The following is a 25,206-nucleotide window of genomic DNA, read 5'->3' on the forward strand; positions in this document are numbered from 1 at the left end:
TCTGGTAAGCGCTGCCCTGTACAGGAAGTTATCTCTGTTTACTTCCTGTACATTGCGGCGCTGTTACCGGACTACATGGCTGACGTCACCGCTGATCTGCGGTGTGAATTATGCAGAGGATAAGCAGCAGGGGATCCGGACTTTCTTAAAGAGAATCTGTATTGTTAAAATCGCACAAAAGTAAACATACCAGTGCGTTAGGGGACATCTCCTATTACCCTCTGTCACAATTTCGCCGCTCCTCGCCGCAATAAAAGTGGTTAAAAACAGTTTTAAAAAGTTTGTTTATAAACAAACAAAATGGCCACCAAAACAGGAAGTAGGTTGATGTACAGTATGTCCACACATAGAAAATACATCCATACACAAGCAGGCTGTATACACCCTTACTTTTGAATCTCAAGAGATCATTTGTGTGTTTCTTTCCCCCTGCAGTTCTCATGCACTGAAGTTTCAGGCTGCTCGTTTCTTCCTGCAAACAGCTTTGCCCTTGTCTGTAATTCCTCAGTATGTGAAAGCCCAGCCAGCTCAGAGGACGATTTATCCAGCTTGTAAAAGATAAGAGAGAAGAGAGAAGCTTCCCTAATCCTAAATAACACACAGGCAGTGTGCATAGAGGGGCCTGGAAGGGGGAGTTCATAGCAGAACCACAACACTGAAGAACTTGGCAGCCTTCCAGACACAGGCTGACAAGTCTGACAGGGGAAAGATACATTGATTTATTACAGAGACTGTTATAGTAGAAAGTGCTGCAGTAAGCCAGAACACATTAGAATAGCTTTTGGAACTTGTAGAATGATAAAAAACAGTATGCAATTTTTGTTACGGAGTCTCTTTAATGGAGGGGAAATGGGAGCTGAGAACTTAAGAGGTAAAGCGAGCGAGCGGGCGGGGGGGGGGTCAGGGAGCAGGTACCCAGCGCCAGCTATGTCCCTGGCACTAGGCCTTATATAAGGAGGAAGGCTTATATTTCGAGCATACTCGAAATATAAGCTAGGTCTTATTTTCAGAGTAGGTCTTAAATTCGGGGAAACACGGTACATACAGTAATAGCTGTGCTTAGTCCACAAAAATGAAATAAACCAATCAAAATTAAGTTACTTGTGCTGCTTCAATAAAGCAGTCTCCGGATTTTTAAAGTCAGATATACATATCTGATTGTGACTGTATATATGATGTGTACACAGGAATCTCTTATATATGTTACGGCCAGAACCCGAAGTTTGGCCACTTCTAGTTCTGGCCGGCCACTTCGGGTTCTGGCCGGCCAATTCGCGAAGTGCCCGCTGCGCTGCGGCCAATGTTAGAAACGGATCGTTTACTCTGATATGAATGTATCTTCTGGCCGCAGCGCAGCGGCCAAACGTATTAATTTGTTGCAATTTTTAAGCCGGCGGCAATGTAACGATTCAAGCCGCCGGCTTTTTCATCTGCCTCATCTCTCTCCCTCTCTCTTCTTATGGCCAGCCGGCGGGGGGGTGACACGCGAGTCCCCCCGGGAGTCGTTCGTCGCAGCAGGGGCAGCAGAGCGGGGAGGCTGCAGACATTGCTTCTGCCAGCACCCGCTCTGCAAGAACGGCAGGCTTCCCTGCCGCGACGAACGACTCCGGAGGGACACGCGTGTCCCCGCCCGGCTGCCCATAAGAAGAGAGAGGGAGAGAGATGAGGCAGATGAAAAAGCCGGCGGCTTGAATCGTTACATTGCCGCCGGCTTAAAAATTGCAACAAATTAATACGTTTGGCCGCTGCGCTGCGGCCAGAAGATACATTCATATCAGAGTAAACGATCCGTTTCTAACATTGGCCGCAGCGCAGCGGGCACTTCGCGAATTGGCCGGCCAGAACCCGAAGTGGCCGGCCAGAACTAGAAGTGGCCAAACTTCGGGTTCTGGCCGTAACATATATACTAAATAACATCTATGCTGTAAGAATAAAGCCTGTTGTGTAGCCGTGTCACTAATAGAGATGGTCAATGAGATGGAAATAATTCTGCGTTGATTCTGATTTATGCAAATGTACGCACTCTATTTGCTCATGAAATCAAATAATTTGATATGTTGTTAAAATTTTGTTTGGTGACTACGAATTAACTGGTACCTGAGACGGATGAAAGAAAAGTTTTATACATCCCTGGGGCTTCTTCCAGCCCCCTTCAGGCTAATCAATCCCTCGCTGTCCACCTCCACCACCTGGATCTTCTGCTATGAGTCCTGGTAATTCAGCCAGTCAGCGCAGTCCAGCAGCATGCCGCTTCCACAGCCAGGAGCGTTCTGCACCTGTGCAACAGTGCTGCGCAGGTCTAGTACGCTCCCGGCGGCGGAGTGTGTACATGCGCACTACTCCAGACTGGCTCAAGTACCTGGACTCATAGCAGAAGATCCAGGCGGCGGAGGAGGACAGCGAGGGACTGATTAGCCTGAAGGGGGCTGGAGGAAGCCCCAGGTATGTATACAACGTTAATTTCATCTGTCTCAGGTTTACTTTGTTACACAGTAGTACTATACTCTACATATGCACTTTCCACAGAGCTGCAGGGAATCCACTGAGAATGTTGTGCACATTGAACACAGAGGTGTTGTCTATCCCCTATAAACCTGGTTCAGATTGTGCATGAAGAATGTGTAATAGAGGAAGAATCTCGTCATTCTCCTACAGAGTACCTGCACATCACTCTTACATGTACCCACAGTTACATTGCCTAGGGCCTGATAGATGTTCTTTGTTGAGCCTGTACCTTTTACAAGTACTCTTACCAAGGACTAGTTTTAGTCTATGACTAAAGGGAATAAATATGGCAGTCTCCATATCCTAAGCGTTGGCAGTTAAGAGACAAATTTCATGTTACATACTTTCAATCAACAAGATTGTAATATGCAAATTAGAGGAGTCGGAGTCGAGGAGTCGGAGGAATCCTAAACTGAGGAGTCGGAGGATTTTTGTACCGACTCCACAGCCCTGTTTACTACATCAGAATTGAAAGAAATTAACTATCAGAATTGGTTCTACACTACATTGTATATTTATACAGATGTATTTGCTGGGATCTGAGGACTGAGTTTACTGTTGGCAGGCAAGAGCATGCCCAATCAACGAAGCAACTCATTTCAGGCCGAAATTGGTTGCATTTATCGATGCTGCAAGATGTCGGGCCGCTCACGTGCACTGCAGTAACCGTGTGCAATATCGGCCAAGTGACGAATGCAACAAAACCTCCAGTGCTGTCCCCCCTAGTGTAAAATGTACCCCCACCAGTGCCCCATGCATGAATACTTGACCTGTCGGTGTTCAGCACTGTTTCCGTCCTCTTCCTCACATACACGTGCACCACGTGGTTCCCGACCTATTGCACATGGGCATGTGTGTGATGACACACGCGCCCACGTATACGCCAGCAACCACGTGGTACACGTGTATGTGAGGAAGAGGACGGAAACAGCGGTGAACACCAAATGGTAAAGTATTCATGCACGGGGCACCAGGCGGGCAAATCTTATAATGGGGGGACAGCACAGAGGGAGCAAGGTGCTGTTGCTAGGCCGATTCCTAAATGATTTTATGCTAAAATTGATCAGGAATCAGGCATGTGGTTTAGGGCACCCAACAGATAGCTCTCCGAGAGAGATCTGTCTCTTGGTCTATTTTCTCACACATTGGGCTTGATTCACAAAGCCGCGCAAACTGTTTAGCACGGGTGTGCTAAACAGTTAGCACGTGAAGTGCCGTTCGCTGACTTTCGCACGAATCGTGGCAAATTGCGCGCGCAAAAGTCCGCGAACGGCACACCCGTGCTAAACAGTTTGCACAGCTTTGTGAATCAAGCCCATTGTCTGATGTAAAGGGCACCATAACCATTTCACCCCAAGGTGGTTTTTACCCTAACGGACAAGAGCGATTTTCACCTTCCAGTGCTCATCCCTTTCATTTGCCAATAGCTTAATCACTACTAATCACAATGAAATGATCTATATCTTGTTTTTTCACCACCAATTGGGCTTTTTGGGGTTGATATTTGTTTTCAGTAATTACTTTATTTTCTATGCATTTTAAAGGGAAATACAAGGAAAAAAACTGAAAAAATACACTATTTCTCTAATTTCATCCCCTTTGGTTTTAATATAAACACTGCTACTGTGCTTAAAACCCACACATTTTATCTGCCTATTTCTCTTGGTTATCACAAGATTTTAATTATGTTCCTAATACAAAGTATGGTGGGGGGTTTTTTTCTCACTATTTTCATGTGCACGGGAATGCACGTGCAGGAGCGCACACGTGCACCCGCGGGAGCGCGCATAGCGGCAGCAGCACTGTCTGACTTATAAAAACGTCCTGGAGCCATTAAGAGGCTCTAGCAGGCGTTTTTATAAGTCAGCATGTCATTAAGTGGTTTAAAGAGACACTGAAGCGAAAAAAAATATATGATATAAAGAATTAGTTGTGTAGAACGAATTATTACTATAACATTAGTAGCAAAGAAAATATTCTCAAATGTTTATTTTCAGTTATATAGTTTTTTTTAATAACATTGCATCATTCTCTAATATTTGCAGTTTACACACTACTCAGCATTCTAAATGATTTTACAGAGCAGTCCAGTGAACTATTGAGCTGTCCTCTGGAGGGAAAAAGAAAATACAGTGACTGACACTTGAGATAACAAGCTTCAGAAGACAGAGCTCTCTGCGACTTTGAAAGTTGTGGAGCTCAATGGCTCTTTTGCATAGATAACTAGAGTTTCTTAATTCTTCCTGTACTGGAAACAATATTAGACTTATGTCTCTACTCCTAAGGTTTTATTTCTTAGCTGTACTACACATACAAATCACTATGGGTTTTTTTTTTTTTTTTACTTCAGTGTCTCTAACTCTAAAAAATAGTCATAAGAACCATCCATCCTAGAGGACCTCTGACAAAGAATTGTAAAATTTGAAATACATATTAATACACATATAAAATGTACATTTCTTCCAGAGTAAAATGCATGATAAATAACCTTTTATCTATGTTGCTGTCACTTACAGTATGTGCCAGAGGTGACAGATTTTGGACTAGTCTATCTCCTCATGGGGGTATCGATACAAAGGTGACGGCCAGCCTTACTACAAGTGTGCACACATTTTGGCCATTGGATTGAGCAACTGCTGTTAAGCAAGTGCTTTTGATTATCATCATTTAGTATTTGTATAGCACTGACATCTTCGCTTTTACAGAATATATATAGTCATGTCACAAACTGTCCTGAGGGGGTGTGCAGTCTCTGTCCATTCCTGTGTTGCTTACTTCATTGCACAGCATCTTAGATGTAACAAACCTTTAGGAGGTCTTCCAAGAGAATTTCTGACGTGTCTTCCAATTTTTAAGGGGGATGCCAATTAACTTGTCTGTACGTTTTTGAGATGTAGGAGGAAACCGGGGCCCAGAAGACACCCACGCAGACACGGGGAGAACATACAAAGCACATGCAGATAGTGCCCTGGCTGGTATTCAAACCAGGTGCCCATTGCTGGAAGGCAAGTGTGCTTTCCACTACACCACTGTGCCACCCACATATAACCAATATATACCCCATGAGGGGATGGAGTAGTCCGAAATCTGTCCGGTTTTTAACTACCGGCTGTTGGTGACAGCAATACAGGAAAAAAAAGTAATTCATAGTGCATTTTACTATAGAGCAAAAGTTACACCCTATATGTATGCATTTTGAATTTTACAATTAGTTGTCCTTTAAGACTGTGGCCCGTATGCAATTAACTTTTTCTCCTGAGTTTCCTCCTAGGAGATAATTTTTCATCTTGTATTTAACTTTTCAGCATTTTGGAATTGAAAAAGTACCAAAAAGTAGTTGAAAAACTACTATCAAAATTATTTTTATTTTGAGTATTTTCTTGCTTGCCAGTGATTAAAAATGCATTATATTTACAAGCTATGAAAATATCACCTAGGAGAAAACTCAGGTGAAAGAGTGAGTTGCATATGGTCCCGTATCTCTAAAAATAGGACAGTACTTGTTCCCATAAGACTCAAAGCACATACTTACTGTAGGATGTTTTACTACAGTCATTTGTGGCAGGATAGCTTTTATCGCATATGATGGAAACACGTCTGTACTCTGTAACAGATGGAGTTTCCATCTTGATTTGAACGCCTCCAGTTATGGAGCTGCCCTGACTGTGGTAAGAAGTTCCATGTGGTAGGAGCAACATTGCAGAAGGCTATAGTTCCAAAGGCTGTGAGGTGGATTCTGGGGATGATTAAAATCATCTTTACTCACCTGGGGCTTTCTCTAGCCCCTTGCAGCCGACTGTCCCATGCTGATCATGCCGCCGACCCGGGCTTTATGGATGCTTCAGTGTCTCTTTAAAGGACTCACGAAGTGAGAGGTACATGGAGGCTGACATAGTTCTTAAAGAGGAACTTCAGCCTAAACAAGCATACTGTCATTAAGTTACATTAGTTATGTTAATTAAAATAGATATGTAATTAATCTCTTACCCACCCAAATGTTTGTGATTTCATGGGGGCAGCTATCTTTTTGGTTAAAAGGAGGTGACGGAGTATGAGACACAGTTCTAACTGTCCTGTGTCCTGATCACCCCTCCCAGCTGCGCGCGTTAGGCAACGAGAACAACTACATCAGAAATCCCATCATGCTTTGCACAGCATCAGGGGAAAATGCCTGGGCAGATCTCTTTGATGGGGCGGAGCTTAGCTTCTGTGCAGCTAAAAATGAGGCTTGGGTAAGAAAAACAAAGTTCTGATGCTGTGAAACTGTTAAAGAAACACCAAGCCTTTTCAGTGTTGCTGAGTAGATTTTTAGTCTGGAGGTTCACTGTAAAGTTCTTAAGTTTAAACAATACCAATTACTAGCATCCTTCTGATCTTTCATGCATCAGTGGTGTGTGAATCATACACTTGAAACAAGCCTGTGGCAAATCCAGTCAGACTTGAGTCAGAAACACATAATCTGCATGCTCGTCAGGGTCTACTGCTAAAATTATTAAAGGCAGAGAATCAGCAGGACTGCCTGTTTAAAGTGAACCAGAGACGAAGCACCCTCATGTATTTTACCATAGAAATCAGTGGGAACATTAGAGAAAACGTCTGCCCTGCTCCCTGTTTCATCCTCACTGCTAAAAGTGTCTGTTATCTAGCTGAGATAAGAATCCCGGACTGAGCATTGAGTCTGGCTTTGCTATAATGACTCAGCTATAATGATTCCTGAGCAAAGCCAGCAGGGGGCAGGCTTGGACTTGAAGACAGCAAAGAACACAGTCTCAGCTATAATTATTCTGTAGCAAAGCCAGACCGACTGCTTAGTCGGGATTCTTATCTTAGAGGTGATAACAGGCAAATTAAACAGAGAACAATGTAACAAAGAGCAGATTAGGTGTTTACTGTCATGTTCCCACTGATTTATAAGGTAAAATACATGAGGTTGCTTCATCTCTGGTTCTCTTTAAAGAGACTCTGTAACAAAATGTTCTGCCTTATTTCCTCTATCCTGTAAGTTCCTATACCAGTTCTAATGTGGTCTGGATTACTGCAGCCTTTTCTAGTTGCACTGTCCCTGTAATCTTTTTTTCTTGTCAAGGCTTGTCGAGACAAAGAGGAATGCACTCTCTCACATATACATACCCATGTAGTGAAAAGGTCCTAGATACCATAGAGCCCTCAAGGCGTGTCCAGTCATTCCTGTGCCGTGCTCAGTGGGAGCTACCTGTTCTTCTGGGTCTTCACACTGCTCTGGCAGTTTTAGAAGCACTGCACTCACGCCCCTGAGTACTTTCTGAAGAAGAGTGCATTCATACTGCGCATGCACAAGCAGACTCTCATGCACGCACTGTAAAGATCTGATTGTCTTTGGAAGTACTGAGGGACAGGAGTGCTTTCAAAGACTGCACAAGCAGGGCTGAGGAGCTTATTGACCACCAGGAATGGCACAGGAAGTACCGGACAGAGTGAGAATCGGGAAGGCTGTATGGTATCCAAAGCCTTCTCTCTACATACAGGGTTTCCAATAAAAATACCACAGGGTTTTAAATTAATTTGTGCTCCAAAAGGTGTGATAGGGCTTATAGAGGAGACCTTCACCAAGAAAAAGAAACAAATTAGGTATGGCAAGTGGATGGAATATCTCACACAGATCAGGTAGTCCAGCTCCTCACACACAAGTCCTGTCACAGGCTCGTTCCAGCTGCTCTATTCTGTGATCAACTGGCTCCCCCTAGTGGTCACAAGCAACAACAACACCACTCAGCGATTTGCTGCTAGCAGGTATGTGATTTGTCCATGAAGGCCAACTAGGGCATATTTTCAGGGCCGTATCTCTTAAGAGTCACCCGTGGGCCGGTGCCATGGGCGGGTCCTCAGGGGGGGCGGCAAAATATTGGGTGTTATTTAATGTTTACATTTTTTTTTTTTTCCTCTGGAGACAGTGGACCTCGTTTTTTTTTCTTGTTGGTGAAGGAGGGGGGGAGGGGGGGGGGGTTGAGTCTGGTACGGGTTATGGTAGCTGCAACTGGCACCCGCCCACCCCAGCCATACCTAGCGGTGGTTTAGTCCCGACAACAGGCTGGGCTGAGCCTGCGAGTGAGCATGAGCACACCACCGGCCAATTAGCTGCGAGGGGCAGGCCACCTTTGGGGACACAGACAGGCAGTTTAAATGTGCATTTGTGTGCACTTTTGTATGTAAGTTATGCTTCCTTTGCATGGCCCTTTATGCCATGGGAGCGCCGTGTTTATCATCTTTCGGCTGCTCTCCTCGCCAGTCGCCAGTGCCAAGCAGCAACACGGGGAGAATAAGACAGACAGCCCGACTGCAGAGAGAAGCCCCGCCCCCCACATCGTAGGAGGGCAGCCAGGAAGGGAGAAGACAACGAACACAAGCCCAGGGGGAAGGATGTAGCACACTAGGTGCACCAGAGAGCTGCCTGCTCTATGGCTGATTGTGTGCCCACCCCCTCTCAATCCCGGGGAATTTGAAAGAGCCAGGCATCAGTGAAGTTACAGGGCTGCCTTGGCTGGGGACAGATCTGCATGGGGAGCAGGAGGTGGGGAGAGATCAGCCTGCTGGTGACAGTAATGGCAGCTGTATAATGACAGGAGCAGAGAAGCATCATAAAAGGTACACGCACTATACTAGTGATAGCTGGCTGATACATTCCTGTGTCTGAATTACCTGTGATTGTCCTGCTAAATTTTGGCTCCATATGTTCCATCTCTTCCCGCTCTCCTCCCTTCTCTGCCATCTCCTACTGTCCCTCTATCTATCCGCCTTCTCTCCCAGTCTGCTCTGTCTTTCACTTCTCATTCTTACTTTCCTGTATCTCATTAAATAATGTATTTATTGTCCTGTTTTTGTACCTGAGCTGAAGCTCGGGTACAGAAAGATGCTTAGCTAAAGAGCGGGAAGCCTCAGGATCCTATTGAGGCTTCCCTCTGCGTTCTGCGGGTCCCCCTTGCCAAGCGCAGCTGCGCTCTTCTGGCATCAGCACAGCCGTCACGCATGTGCAGTAAGCTGAAGCTGCACACGCATAGCCGTGCTCGTCACAAGATTAGCGCAGCCCCGATGTGGAGGGAGTCTGCACTGGGTAGTGGGAGAGCAGATGACACTGAGGGAAGCCTCAAAAACTCAATAGGATCCTGAGGCTTTGCTCTCTTTGGCTAAGTATCTATTTCTGAACCTGAGCTTCAAGGGAACCTTAACTGTGAAACAAAAAAAAGTTTCACTTACCTGGGGCTTTCCCAAGCCCCCTGCAGCCGTCCTGTTCCCGCGCCGGTCCTCAAATGTCCTCCCGTCCCCCGCCGCGGCTTACTTTCATTTTCGGCCGACTGCTAGTCGGCCCCCGGCAACGCGTCCTATTCTTCGCCTTCCCCGCCGTTAAGCGCGTCATGTGCAGGCTAAGTACGCTTGCACCTGTGCATGATGCGCTTCACGGCGGGGAAGGTGAAAAAAAAGCACACGATGCCGGGGGGCGACTGGCAGTCGGCCGAAAATGAAACTAAGCCGCGGCGGGGGACTGGAGGACACTCAAACACCGGCGCGGCCACAGGACGGCTGCAGGGGGCTTGGGAAAGCCCCAGGTAAGTGAAACTTTTTTTTGTTTCACAGTTAAGGTTCCCTTGAAGCTCAGGCTCTCGAGGATTATATAAAGCATTTATTTCATAGTACTGTTATTATGTCTCTGTCGTCAGAGAGGCTCACAATCTAATCCTACCATAGTCATAGTCCAATTTCCTACCATATTATTATTATGTATTTATATAGCACTGACATCTTCTGCAGCACATTACAGAGTACATAGCCATGTCACTGACTGTCCTCAGAGGAGCTCACACTCTAATCCTACCATAGTCATAGTCCAATTTCCTACCATATTATTATTATGTATTTATATAGCACTGACATCTTCTGCAGCACTCTACAGAGTACATAGTCATGTCACTGACTGTCCTCAGAGGAGCTCACACTCTAATCCTACCATAGTCATAGTCTAATGTCCTACCATATTATTATATATTTATATAGCACTGACATCTTCTGCAGCACTCTACAGAGTACATAGTCATGTCACTGACTGTCCTCAGAGGAGCTCACACTCTAATCCTACCATAGTCATAGTCTAATGTCCTACCATATTATTATATATTTATATAGCACTGACATCTTCTGCAGCACATTACAGAGTACATAGTCATGTCACTGACTGTCCTCAGAGGAGCTCACACTCTAATCCTACCATAGTCATAGTCTAATGTCCTACCATATTATTATATATTTATATAGCACTGACATCTTCTGCAGCACATTACAGAGTACATAGTCATGTCACTGACTGTCCTCAGAGGAGCTCACACTCTAATCCTACCATAGTCATAGTCTAATGTCCTACCATATTATATTTATATAGCACTGACATCTCCTGCAGCACACTACTAAGTACATAGTCATGTCACTGACTGTCCTCAGAGGAGCTCACACTCTAATCCTACCATAGTCATAGTCTAATGTCCTACCATATTTTTATTATGTATCTATATAGCACTGACACCTTCTGCAGCACATTACAGAGTACATAGTTACGTCGCTGACTGTCCTCAGAGGAGCTCACACTCTAATCCTACCACATTCATAGTCTAATGTTCTACCATATTATTATTATGTATTTATATAGCACTGGCATCTTCTGCAGCACATTACAGAGCACATAGTAATGTCAGTGACTGTCCTCACGGGAGCTCACACTCTAATCCTACCACAGTCATAGGCTAATGTTCTACCATATTATTATTATGTATTTATATAGCACTGACATCTTCTGCAGCACATTACAGAGTACATAGTCATGGCACTGACTGCCCTCAGAAGAGCTCACTATCTAATCCTACCATAGTCATAGTCTAATCTCCTACCATATTATTATGTATTTATATAGCACTGACATCATCTGCAGCACTTTGCAGAGAACATAGTCATGTTACTGACTTTTCTCAGAGGAGCTCACAATCTAATACCCACCACTATTTTGTGGGAGAGAACACTGGCTAATGTGTTTTTATGGTGGAAACATTTACTACTTGTTTGCTTAGGGTCACTTTACTCATATTCGGGGAGGAAGCAAGGGCCTACTGACTTTGGTTTGCACTCTTAGTAGGACATTTTTTTTTTCTACTTACACTCTTACTAGCAAATTGTCATTGGACACGCCCACTGCATTTTGTGGACACGCCCATTTTGGGTCGCAGCGCGCTTCGCGGACCGCCGTTGTTCTTTCATTGGGGGGGGGGGGGGGGGGGCGTCATAGGTCTGAGGTGCCTAGGGGAGCCCGAACCCTAAATACAGCCCTGCATATTTTCAGGGTAGAATTGAACCAGTGACATGCAATTTCAGCCGATTTTGATTGGTCCAATTCCAAGCTGCATGCCCCTTGCATGCAAGCTCTTAGCATCTTATTGGCCATCTCCACCAGGCACTGACCTCCATAGAAAAAAACATAACCTGCGGCGTTCTAAACATTTAGGGTCCTTCCACACTGAGGCGGTGCGGTAAATTTACAAGAGTGCTTTTGAAGGCTGCACAAGCAGTGCCGAAAAGCTAATCAAGGAGTAAATTTACCACACCCCACTGCAGCCTAATGAAAGTCTATGGGGGAGTTCACACTCCCCACATTGTGGTACTCTGCGCCGGAAGTGCCCCATCTACCGCACGCCCATACCTATGATACCGTGCTAATCATGCTGTGACCTGCATGGGACTGGAACTCATGTAAGTCTATGGGCACGGGCGTGTATTCAAAAAACCTGCCACAGTTTTCAGCATTGCGCATGCGATGCGCGGAAGTGTATTTTAACATTATGATTCCACGCACGTTGAGGATTGCCCAGCAAGAAGTGTCAAGTGAGCGCCGGATGCCAGATGGGAATTACCATGTACTAACGCGGTAATCCTCGACGGCCTGTTTTTGGCCAGTGCACCGCCAATCTGCAGTGTGAAGCCGGCCTCAGGCAGGGTTCACGCTTATCTATGTTTTTTCACATTAAAATTTGCATTTCTTAGCAAATTTTCACATGCTTTTTTTCACCACAGCTCAAGAATGTCCATGGGAATTCGCATGCGATGTGCACATTTATGCCTCAAGAAGTATAGGGTTTTCACATGAACGCTCCTTTTCCCCTTTTCTTATTTCTCTGTTTGAATCCCAATGGGGGAATGATAGTGAGTTGTGCACCCCCTCTGCCTCGGCCCTGCATGGAGGAAAAACGTTTTAGCTATTTATTTAGGAAAGGGTTCTTTACAGTAAGAGTGATTAAAATGTGGAATGCATTGCCACAGGAAGTAGTTATGGCAAATTCTATACCTGCGTTTAAAAGGGCTTAGATGCCCTTCTTTACATTGAAAGACATCCATGGCTATAATTACTAAGTAATTCTCAGTGGTGTTGATCTAGATATTTTATCCAATTGCCATCTGGAGGAATTTTTTCCCTTTTGGGGCTAATTGGACGATGCCTTGTAAGGGTTTTTCGCCTTCCTCTGGATTAACAGGGATATGTGGGGGTGCAGGCTGATGTGTACTCTGTTTTCTGGTTGAACTTGATGGACGTATGTCTTTTTTCAACCCAAATAACTATGTACCTATGTAAGGTCTGCTTAGGATTGGTGATCATAAAGCTGGTAAGAACCAGACCACGGTTATTTCTGCAAAAAGAATTGGCAGTTTTCTAAAAACTGTTTGCCCTCTTTACACATCTTAGGCCTGGTTCACACTGCATCAGTTGCATTGCAGAATAATCCTGCTTATGAACTCACAGTCCATTCAAACCTATGGGCCTGTTCACAGTACTGCCTTGTAATTGATCACGTTATTCTAACTGGCTGCATGCAGACTTTGCATTAAGTTGTATGGTATAACGCACTTGTAGCCCACACACATTTTATTGTGTGCATTATGCAACATGCACAGTGCTAATCAGGCCAAACACTGGCCAATCTTATCTGACATCAGGACAATTTGATCATTTGTTCAAATCTACTAAAACAAGTGCTGCAAACGATTCTCGATAGATCAATTTTTGGCTGAAACCCATCTATCCCATGAAACATGCCAGATGGAAGATTTAACTCGACTGGCGGCGGGACAGGAGCACAAAGCTAGTAGTGCTTAATTTCTCGACAAGCGACAATGTCCCGTCACAAATGCCAGAGGCCAAACACGAGAGGCTTCTAGTGGTCATGTAAGGTACGTGCCACAGTGGGCCTAGGGTTTAGTCAAGGGGCACAGTTCCCTCGTAGAGAAGAGACAGGGAAAAGCCCTGGCGGCAGAGAGAAGGCAAGGGATAAAGTGCTAGCGGACAGGTAAGATCTCCTTCATTCTATACGGTGGAGAGAGGGAGCTAGTGGGGGGGGGGGGGGGGGGGGACGTCCCACTGGGGGAGCGGCAGGCATATATTTTTAATTGATTTTATGCTGAAATATATTGAAAATCTGTGTACAGTATGTGGAGGGATTCAGCTACATTCCTCTCTCAACCAGTGTATGGCCAGCTTTGGTCTTAGTGTGCAGTCTCTGTCCATTCTTGTGTTGCTTACTTCATTGCACAGCATCTCAGAGATATAACAAACCTTTAGGAAGTCTTTTAAGAGAATTTCTGATGCGTCTTCAAATTCTTCTTGAATCTGAGCTTGGTACTCGACTGACAAATAAACTGGATTAATCCACTCATATAAGACTTCATGCTAAAGAGAAAGGCAGAGGTCAGTCAGCAGGCTCATCAGAATAAACAGCCCCATATTAAGTAATTCCTATAGGCTCTTACATCACAGGGGATGTGTGGGCTGCGGACAGGCTGAAGATCCAGAGGGCGAGATGGTCTCTCCAAGGATGTACCATGAAACCACCCACTCACTGACAGGCGACACTTTCCTTCAGACAACACCTCTGAAACCTATTAAGAGAACCAAAGTAATAAGAATGGCCAAGTATTCCAGTAAAATCAATAACATCACATACCAGCTGAAATGTTGCACTTCAATTTATAAAAAAATCTTGCTTAAAAGGGGAACTCTTGTATGGGTTGTTTAACCGCTTTATCCACAAGTCAGTAGATATACATCCTCGGTCACTACATCTAAGCCACAAGTCAGTAGACATACGTCTTGTAGCAGAAGCAGTGCTGTGCAGAATTGGGCTTGCTCCTGTGCACATTTCTGGCACTGTCTGATGCAGCACTAATTGGTGAATTTGAAAATATATTTCTTGAGCGAATGAGAGTGATTTTTACTATTAAAAATACTTTTATTTTCTCATTTCATAGTGAAAAACACACTCTGTAGCATTATTTCAGAATCAAATATCTTCACCATAAATTGTGACCGGAACATAATCTACGTGTTGTGATAAGCAGTAAGAATAGCCAAACAAAATTAGTACCGTATGTTCCGGCGTATAAGACGACCCCCAACTTTTCCAGTTAAAATATAGAGTTTGCGATATACTTGCCGTATAAGACTACCCCTCTTCCAACGCACACCAAATTAAAATAAAAATAAAAAAATCATGTACTGGTGCTGTACTATATGTGTTACCCAGTATATAACAGTATATAGTCAATTGACTTGTTGCATTGGTCAACTCTCTTTAAGTAGACTGGTCAGCTCTCCTTGTCTACCTGTTTAGAAGAGTGGTATGGAAGAATAGATTGCGCTCCCTCAGCAGGGAGATCTGAGAGGCGGTAACAGGATAGGGCGTATCACCCGGCATCAATGACACCCGGCGTATAAGACGACCCTCAACTTTTCAGAAGATTTTCAAGGGTTAAAAAGTAGTCTTATACGCAGGAATATACTGTATTTTTTATCTACAGTAGCACTTTTTCTTTTTAAACAGGAATTGGTAAAACTGAGAAATAAATGTTTTTTTCTATTTTTTTATTTGTTTTCCCATTAAAATTCATAGAAAACAAAATTGTTCGAGGGGAAAAAAATGGCATACAATGAAAGCCTAGTTTGTCTTGCAAAAAACAATATATATTTCATTTCTGTGTCGTAAGTAGGGATAAAGTTATTTCTGATTAAATAAGGACATAGCTAAACTTTCAAAACTGCTCTGGTCCATAAGAGGGAAAAAAGGTCTGGATGCCAAGTGGTTAAAAGCATCCCTCTAGTTGTAATACTTACTGTAATGATTTCTTGCATAGCAATTGCCTGGGCTTATACTGTGTACTTTAAATAAGTGGTAACAACATACTTTTAGCTCATGGCAAAACTGGTTGCCTTCAAATGAGTTTAAGGTTTTGGGATTCCCCCTCAGTTGGTCTCCCTGGGGACCGTGCACAATTTGTAGCTTCACTCTAACTCACCTGTCCTCAGGGCCGGTTCTAGACTTTTTGCATCCTGATTCCCCCCCCCCCCCCCCCTTTCAGGAGGCGACATGGGCAGCATGCTGGGACAGGTGAGTACCCTGGATACTCAGGAGCTGTCGGGGGGAGACCACCTGGGACCATTTGTCTTGATGGTAGCACTGGCTCTGTTTAAAGGAAACCTTAACTGACATATGACCTGTTGAGATAGACATGTGTATGTACATTGGCAAGCATACAGATACCTATGCCGTGCTTCTTTTCTTCTTTCCCTGGCTGAAAGAGTTAATATTCAGCTATGCAACTGACAGTTTTTCTCCAGTCAGGACCCAGTCGGACTATAACATCCCTCACTGAGGAATTATAGCCATGTTTAAATCCAGACTGAAAACCCACCTGTTCAGTTTGGCATTTGCAGAATTATAACTTTTGTTGTGTGAATACTTCATCCTCGTACCAATTACTGAACCTGAGAGAGCCTAAGCACTTTGAGTTTGGGAGAAAAGCGCTATAGAAATGTTATTGTATTGTATTGTATAAAATACTTCCCTGGAAGAGAACTGGGCTTTTGAGAGCAGGGGGTAGATAAAAAAGATTAAGTGACAACTGAACCGAGAGGGATATGGAGGCTGCCATATTTATTTCCTTTTAAACAATACCAGTTGCCTGGTTGTCCTGCTGATCCTCTGCCTATAATACTTTTAGCCATAAACCCTGAACAAGCATGCAGCATATCAGGTGTTTCTGACATTACTGTCAGATCTGACAAGGGTAGTTGCATACTTGATTCTGGTGTGATTCAGACACTAATGCAGCCAAACAGACCAATAGTTCATATGAGCTCTCTGAGACATGGCTGTCATTGAGCTCAGAAAAATAAACAATAAATCTACTTTTCTGAGTTTTTAAACACAACAGAAAACTGTGGGATATCTAAAAGTCATTTTAGGAGTAGGAGGATAGATACAAATTGTTTATCTCATCAGTTTATTTTCACTTAAAACGAATCTGAAGCTAAAAAACAAAAACAAATAACCACATACTCACTTAAGCAGAGGGGAGGTTCTGGAATGTAAGTGGGTGGGAGGAGGGGCTCAGGGAGCATGATCATATGGGAAGGGCCAGAATGGCACTAGTCTGAGGGAGGGACTTCACAAGTATTTTTTTCTCCCAAAAATCAACATTTTATTCTTTGTAAATACTCTGCTAACTTGCAAAAGGCTAGCAGTGGCTGTATAGTGTACTGGTTAAGGGCTCGTTTCCACTATCGCGAATCTGCATGCGTCCAGCGCATGCAGATTCGCACATGTTATGCAAGTGGATGGGCCTGTTTCCACTGTAGCGTTGTTGAGGCGTGTTTTTTTCAGCGGTGAAAAAACGCACAAAAGAGCCACAGAATTCGCCTGCGAGTGGAATGCATGCGAATCGCCGCTAATGTATTTAATAGGGAATTCGCCTGCGGCTATGGTATGCGAATTTTCATGCGAATTTTCATGCGAAATCGCATAGGTACCAATGTAACTTCAAACAGGCAGTGACATGGTTAAATTCGCATACACCCTCACCTATGCGAATTCGCATGCGAATTCGCGGCAAAAAACGCAAAAATATTCGCATCCGCATGCTATTTCATCAGCGGTGAAATCCAGGCGATTCTGCACCGCAATAGTGGAAACGAGCCCTGAGAGCTCTGCCTCTGAGGCTGCATTTGTGAGGTGGGAATCGTTGTGGGAAAAATTTGCATGCGGATGCGAATTTCGCATGCGGGTCTATGCGAATTTGCATACGAATTCGCAAGGATGACGATGTATGCGAATTTAACCATGGCACTGCTGGTGTGATTTTCCATTGTTTCTATGCGAATTCGCATGAAAATTCGCATACCCAAACCGCATGCGAATTTCCTATTAAATACATTGTATGCGATTCACATAGCGGTATGCAGTATGCAAATTCTGATGGCTCTGCCATGCGAATTTTTTCTGCACAGAAAAACGCAAAGGAATCCTGACAAGTGGAAACAGTCCCATTCACTTGTATTGCTATGCGAATTCGTATGCGAAGTGGAAATGGGCCCTGACACAGGAAATCTGGGTTAATATCTGAACTCTTTCTGTTCAGTAAGCCAGCACCTATTCAGTATGAATACCTTGGGCAAGACTCCCTAACACTGCTACTGCCTATAGAGCACGCCCTAGTTACTGCAGCTCTGGCACTTTGAGTTTGCCAGGAGAAAAACGCAATACAAATGTTGTGTGTCTACTAAGCAAGACAAGTATATTTACTCCTTTCTCTGTAAATACTAATGTCCATTTGATAGCTCCTACGTGAAGCTTAACGCTGGTTTCACAGTGAGACGTTAAAGTCCCACGTTACAGCAGCCAGTAACGCAGCCTAACTCACAGCACTGTAAAATCAATGGGCTGTTCACAGTGCCCACGTTGCGTTACATAGTAACGCAGCACGTTTAAACATAGTGCTGCATGCTGTACGTTACCACGTTAGACTGCTTGCCCATGCTCAGCTGCAGCCACATGGCTAATTAATATTCACTGCATTGTGGTGACTCCTAGTGGGACTGTAGTGTTGTCCGGATCATGAACGAATCGTTCATTTGATCCGGATCTTTTTTGTGAGTCGAATCATCTGGATCATCACAATGAAAGATTCGGTTCACAGTGGATGTCTGTCTGGAAGAAACAGGAACATACAGAATGTACAGTGCAGGGAAAGTCCTGTCCTGCTAGACATTTCACCCAGTCTGCTTCCCTAGTAAAATTATTCAAATGATTTGGTTCAAAGATCCGGATCTTTTCAATGATCCGATTCAAATCCTTAAAAAGATCCGGACTTCCTATCACTAACCTGGAGCGGCTGCTTTGAGAGCTGCATAACGCAGCTCAATCTGACGTCCAACTTCAACACCACCATGCGTTGCGTTAGGGGCACGTTATGCGACCATAACGTCCCCTAAAATGCAACGTCTTGGTGGGAAAGTAGCCTAAAGGAATTGTCAGGCAAAAAAAAAAAATTGAGTTTCACTTACCTGGGGCTTCTGCCAGCCCCATGCAGCCATCCTGTGCCCTCGTAGTCGCTCACTGCTGCTTCAGTCCCCATCCACCAGCTAGTTTCATTTTTGCTGACCTCGTGGTCGGCGGGCCGCATTGCGTACATTTTTATGCATTCCCGCTGGTGCAGGAACATTAACACATACATTTTTACGCGTTACTGGTTCACCCCAGTAACTAGTTCACCCCATTTTTACGCGTTACTGGTGAACCAGTAACGCGTAAAAATGTATGTGTTAATGTTCCAGCACCAGCAGAAGCCCCAGGTAAGTGAAACTCAATTTTATTTTTTTTTGCCTGACAATTCCTTTAAGTGGATAAGAGAAAGAAAAAACAAACCGATATGGTAGGTGGAGGCTTATTTTTGGGCTCCAAAGGTATCTATTTGTAGTTCAGCCTTGAAGTGAATCTGAATATTTTATCTTATTCTAAACCAGAAGCGGCAATTACAGTAGGACAGTAAACAGATACACGTGAAAGGGCCACAAATGGCCCGTGCACAGTAAAAGTAAATGTTTATTCGACTGCCTGCAGCCATGGACAAGTTCACAAGCCACACATGATTAATAAACTTGGATGAGGAAATTTCCACCAGGCATCGCATGCTGCACACGTCCAGTAAAAGGAATCGCTCATGCACAAAGAAGATCAGCTGTGACAGGGAATGGGTGGGAGGTGTTCTGAGCAGGAAAGGCTGGTAAGTGCTTAAGTTTATGAAAACTGCTCGCTATTTACTATGCATTAAAGTACCCCTGAACTATAGTACCCCTGGGTAAAATTATGAAATGAAGCTCATGGTAGGCTAGATTACCTTTTTTGAAGTGTGCTGCCCGCTGCTCATTGTCCTCTGGGTCACCGCCCCCCCCCCCCAACCCCCTCCCCACTCCCTTCTTAATCCCTGTATATCCTACGTCGCCTGCAAGTGGTGCAGAGCTTCTAAAATAAGCAGGCACAAGTTTTGAGCTGCGCAGTGAAAGAAATAGCTTATGAACGAGTGCTGGCATTCTCTGTGCTTGTGCAGATTGGAACTTGTGCCTGCACAGTTCTGATTCATGCACCATCGCTAGGGGGAGTTTCCTGGGTCTAATATTCGACTGGAGGATTCCGTTGAATATGAAGATGACTGGGGAGCGGGAGGACACCGAGAACAACAGGAAGCAGCAGCACACTTCTGCAAAGGTAATCTAGCCCATAATGGGCTTCAATCATTCATTTTGGCACCGTTTCAGTGGTACTTTAAATAAATTCATTTTCTGATTGGTTAGGAAAATAATAATAAAAAAAAAAGATATTTTGTATCATAATTTGTACCAGTTAATTCATATCAGAATGACCTGTAATGCTGGGGAAACACAATGCAACTACCAGTCACACCTTGCATCATCTACCTGGTGGAAAGAGACTGGGGAGACCTCAAAGAAAACCAGCTTGTTCCATGACGGAATGAGAGACTTGACAATATGACTGGGCTGTGCCTTCTCTGCAAAGGAAGAAGAGCAATGTGAATGAAAAGTTTACATCTTGCAGCTACAGCACAAGTTTAGACAGTGAAGTGTTCGCTTTTTTTAAGCTTCCATCTCAGGCCTTGTTTTTACTACAAGTTCCAAAGTTTGTATGCATTTTAGTAGCATAGAATGTATGGTAGTAAATTATTCAGGATACCCAATTACATGTTAGTGATCTTTGTCTCAGCATCAGACACACTTCCTATATCTATAAACTGTGTATTGGTATATAGCCCCGCCCTCCCAGTGATTTTTAGCCTAGGCTGTTTAGTATGTGGAATTTTCCTCCCAGTGCATTCTGGAAGACCAGGTATTATTTTCACTGGCTTAGGGACTACAGGTCCCATGAGGCATTGCAATACTCTGACAGCTCTAAGAGCCTTTTTCCACTAGCCTGCGATTTGCGATTTGCTGCTGATCGCAAATCGCAAGGTACATTAAACTAATGGAAACTGCAGCAGCAATTTCCATTAGTGCGATCCGATTGCGATGCGATTTTGGTCAAAGCGCAATCGTCGTCCTGCCGCGTTTTGTATGCGATTGAGCTGGACTATAATGAGTATAGTAGCTCAATCGCAATCGCATTTCATAGTGGAAAAGAGCCCTAAGCAGAACTCGGGGAGGCAGAGGCATGATGGGATTTGTAGTTTTGTCACAGCTGGAGTGCTAAGGTTAGCCATCACTGCTATAGATGCTAAAGATGTCGCCACCAGTGATACATTTCAGAATGTAAATAAGGGGGAGGAAAGATTTTACAATGGGCAAACACTGACTAAATCATTTATAAAATATAAGCAACTTTATTCATTATGGTATTTTCAGTAGAATTCCTCTTTAAATCTGAATGCAATACACATACTGCCATGCAATTCATCACGGGCCCTTTTCCAATATGTCCATTTCAGGGCCGAATCTGCAGTGTTTCCCCACATGCAAGCTGCACAGGGAAATGCTGCCTATTCCTGTAATGGCTTGCTATCCTGATCACAGTGCTGTGCGATTCTGGACAACATACTGCAGATTTCTGCGGCACGCATCTGAACCCCTATATGGCACAGCTCAGCAATACGGGCTACGGCTATGCAGCAGCATAGGAGCCATAGCCAAATCAGAAACAGCCGCAGCTCCTAGTGGAAATAGACCCTTATGTTCAGTAAAAATGTAATGTTTGGTAAATTACCTCACCTTCTTGAGTATTCACCAAGATTTTCACATATGCAGTAATAGTTTGGTAAATTATTAAAACTGTGTCAATTCACAAAGGTTTTTAACTCGGGCAGTATATTATCGTTTTAAAATATACATGCAGTATTTCAGTGTTCAAAGGATTCTTGCAGCACATGGAAAATGGAAGCCAAATGTGATACAGATAGTTTTTATTATATCGACAAGTAAAGTACATTGCTTAATATTCCAATACATTAAAAAATGTGTCAGGATTAGAGATGTGTTTGGTTACAATTAAACCACCTCATTGTTGGTGAAGAAGATGCTAATAATTTTGAGCTCATGTAGATTTTATGTACATTTTATTCACCTTGGAATTGGAGCAAATTCATCAACTAGATAATGAAATTCAAAACAGATTTACCGTCAGTGCTGTAGAGATCTAGAGTTCCCCCATCTGCTTCTGTCCAGTCTGGAACCAGATACAAGATAAACGCAAATCTTCTACCCTCCAGCTCATCATCGTGGCAGAGCAGAATGTCTGAGCAGGAATCAGGGGAAAGGTATTGTTAGATCAGAGCAGCACATTCATCGTAGGCAGAGCAGGAATCAGGGGAAAGGTATTGTTAGATCAGAGCAGCACATTCACCATGGCAGAGCAGGAATCAGGGGAAAGGTATTGTTAGATCAGAGCAGCACATTCACCGTGGACAGTTTCAGGTAAAGCGGGGCCTGGAGCAAAACATTAGGAGGCCCTTCCCTCTCAATAGTGTACTGATGGTACTGATGGTAAAGAGTCATTTCATGCATAATCTCAAGCTGATAAACCATAAGTATAAAACCTTACGCAAAAAAAAAAAAAAAAAAAAAAGGGACTTAAAAGCTATTGTAAGCCATTTGAAATACCATTTATTTACCATGACTTTCTTTAACAAATGCAGCCATCATGTCCTCAAAGAACAAGTACAGATTTAATGCATGCTATGTACCCAGTGTATGCTGTCACTCCAATACAGTCTGGTAGACAAAGAGGAATGCAAGACAGAGGAGGACTGGAGGGAACCAGCTAAGTCCAGAATCACAAAATACAGACCACAATTATTAATATAATGCCTTTCTTCTTGTAAATACCCTGGGGCAGACAACCCACCTTGTTGCCTCCATAAACTGTTGTCCTTTAACCAAAGCACACCCAACCCACACACACACACAGTATTTGCCCTGGTGCAGTTAAAGCACCCCACCCAATCGTGCACTTGCCTTGGTGCAACATGTCCCTCCCCTCTGGAACAAAAAATGAATTAAGAAGTGTTCCAGTGCTCAACAAATACAAAGGACACCCCACACACTACTCTATAGTCATATGGGTCACTTTGATAGTGTACTGGATAAAGGACAACTGAAGTGAGAAGTATTACCTGGCAGTCCTGCTGATCTATTTGGCTGCAGTATTGTCTGAATCACACCAGAAACAAGCATGCAGCTAATCTTGTCAGATCTGACAATAATGTCAGAAACACCTGATCTGCTGCATGCTTGTTCAGGGCCTATGGCTAAACGTATTAAGCCCAATCTACACGATACGATTCTTTGTACGATTCGATTACGATTCTATTTCCGATTCGATTAAATCCGACATATCCGATCGGGATTAGATTTGATGCAATTCGATTTGCCATTGTTTTGCAATTGCAAATCGAACTGAATCGAATCGAATTCCGATCGGACATGTCGGATTTAATCGAACCTAAAATAGAATCGTAATCGAATCGTACAAAGAATCGTATCGTGTAGATTGGGCTTTAGAGACAGAGAATCAGCAGGACAGCCAGGCAACTGGTATTGTTTAAAATGAAATAAATATGGCAGCCTCCATATCCCTCACACCTCGGGTTCCCTTTAATGCTTAAGGTTAAGGCATTTGATGTAAGCCCCTGACCAGTGTTCAAATCCCGTCTCAAACCAGTACATAAAAAAGTAGGGAGTCTTTGGGAAAGGTTCCCTAATGATCCTGGCCGCCTGCAAAGCGCCCTAAGGCTACATACGCACTTGAGATAAAAGTCTTTGGAAAAGGCAAGATCACAGACCAATTTTACCCCCTTCCATGTAGTATGAGAGCCATACCTACACAGTCTATTCTATGGAGCTGAACTCCCCATCAGGTAAAAATCTTTGTAAGATCCTGCACACAAAGATGCTGTACACATTCAACAGATCAGTATCTGCAACAGATCAGTAGCTGCAAAAGATCTGTTCCTGCAAAATGCATTCATAGTCTGATATCTGCAGATCCTCATACACACCTTGTTTGTTTAACAGACATTCATCTGCATATCTGACAATCATCTGCAGATCTGAAGATCCATCCTGGTGGATCTGATCTGCAGATGATTGTCCATTAAACAAGGTGTGTATGAGGATCTGCAGATATCATAGACTATGAATGCATTTTGCAGGGACGGATCTTTTGCAGGAACAGATCTTTTGCAGATACTGATCTTTTACATGTGTACAGCATCTTTATGTGCAGCATCTTGCAAAGATTTTTATCTGATGGGGAGTTCAGCTCCATAGAATAGACTGTGAAGGTATGGCTCTCATACTACATGGAATGGGGTAAAATTGGTCTGTGATCTTTCATTTTCCAAAGGCCTTAATTCACTAAGATCATGCTGGAGATAATAATGCAAGAGAAAACTTACCTCCACATAAGAGAGAGTTATCTTATCTCTTCATTCCTTAAGTTACCTCCTCTGTAGTTATTTTACCTCCTCTGTAGTTAATTTACCTCCTCTGTAGTTATTTTCACACGCAGTTAATAAACAGCCTGTCTTTAAGGCCTAGTGCACACCAGAGCGGTTCGGCTGCAGTTTGCGATCCGCTTGCGGGTGCGGATCCGCTAGGGTAATGTATTTCAATGGGCTGGTGCACACCAGAGCGGGAGGCGTTTTGCAGAAACGCATACTCCCGGGCTGCAGCAGATTTTGGATTGCGGATGCGTTTCTGCCTCAATGGTAAGTATAGGAAAAACACAAACTGCTCTGAAAAACGGCACTTCAGAGCGGTTTGCGAGGCGTTTTTTGTTACAGTAGCTGTTCAGTAATAGCTTTACTGTAACAATACATGAAATCTACTATACCAAAACCGCTACACAAAACCGCAAAACGCTAGCTGAAACGCTGCAGAAAAATAAGAAAAAAGTGTTTCAAAATCTGCTAGCATTTTGCGGATCTGCTAGCGGTTTTTGGTGTGCACTAGGCCTAACTCTGGAGTTATTTTAAGGATTGAAGAGTTAATTTAGAGACAGAAGAGTTAACTTTAGGTTTGCCTGAGGTAAAATATTTCCTGAATACTACATGCCTTATCACCGTGGTAACAACTCTAGAAGAGTTATTAAAGACAGGAGATAAACTTAGTGAATTGAGGCCAAAGACTTTTATCTCAAGTGTGTATGTAACCTAGGTGGCTGCCGTCCTAAAGCGCTTTGAGTCTGCCAGAAGGAAAGCATGATATAAATGTTCTATGCCTTGTCTCTTGTCTATAGCCTAATCAGACAGCACAAAAAATGTGGGGTGAAATGGACCGGTAATGTCCAAAGTTCAAAGTAA

At 43.7% G+C, this 25,206-nt stretch overlaps 1 protein-coding gene across 1 annotated transcript in view; it reads right to left on the minus strand.

Annotated features, from left to right (window-relative positions):
- Window positions 1-25,206, minus strand: part of OGFOD1 (2-oxoglutarate and iron dependent oxygenase domain containing 1) — a 92,389-nt gene that overhangs the window by 48,568 nt on the left and 18,615 nt on the right. The window contains exons 5-8 of the mRNA XM_068259850.1: window positions 22,023-22,139; window positions 20,315-20,406; window positions 14,317-14,445; window positions 14,123-14,236 (exon numbers count right to left, since the gene is read on the minus strand). Of these exons, the coding sequence (XP_068115951.1) occupies window positions 14,123-14,236; window positions 14,317-14,445; window positions 20,315-20,406; window positions 22,023-22,139 (452 nt within the window). The remainder of the gene's footprint in view (window positions 1-14,122; window positions 14,237-14,316; window positions 14,446-20,314; window positions 20,407-22,022; window positions 22,140-25,206) is intronic.

This window comes from Hyperolius riggenbachi, chromosome 11 (assembly GCF_040937935.1).
Source record: "Hyperolius riggenbachi isolate aHypRig1 chromosome 11, aHypRig1.pri, whole genome shotgun sequence".
NCBI classification, from domain to species: domain Eukaryota; kingdom Metazoa; phylum Chordata; class Amphibia; order Anura; family Hyperoliidae; genus Hyperolius; species Hyperolius riggenbachi.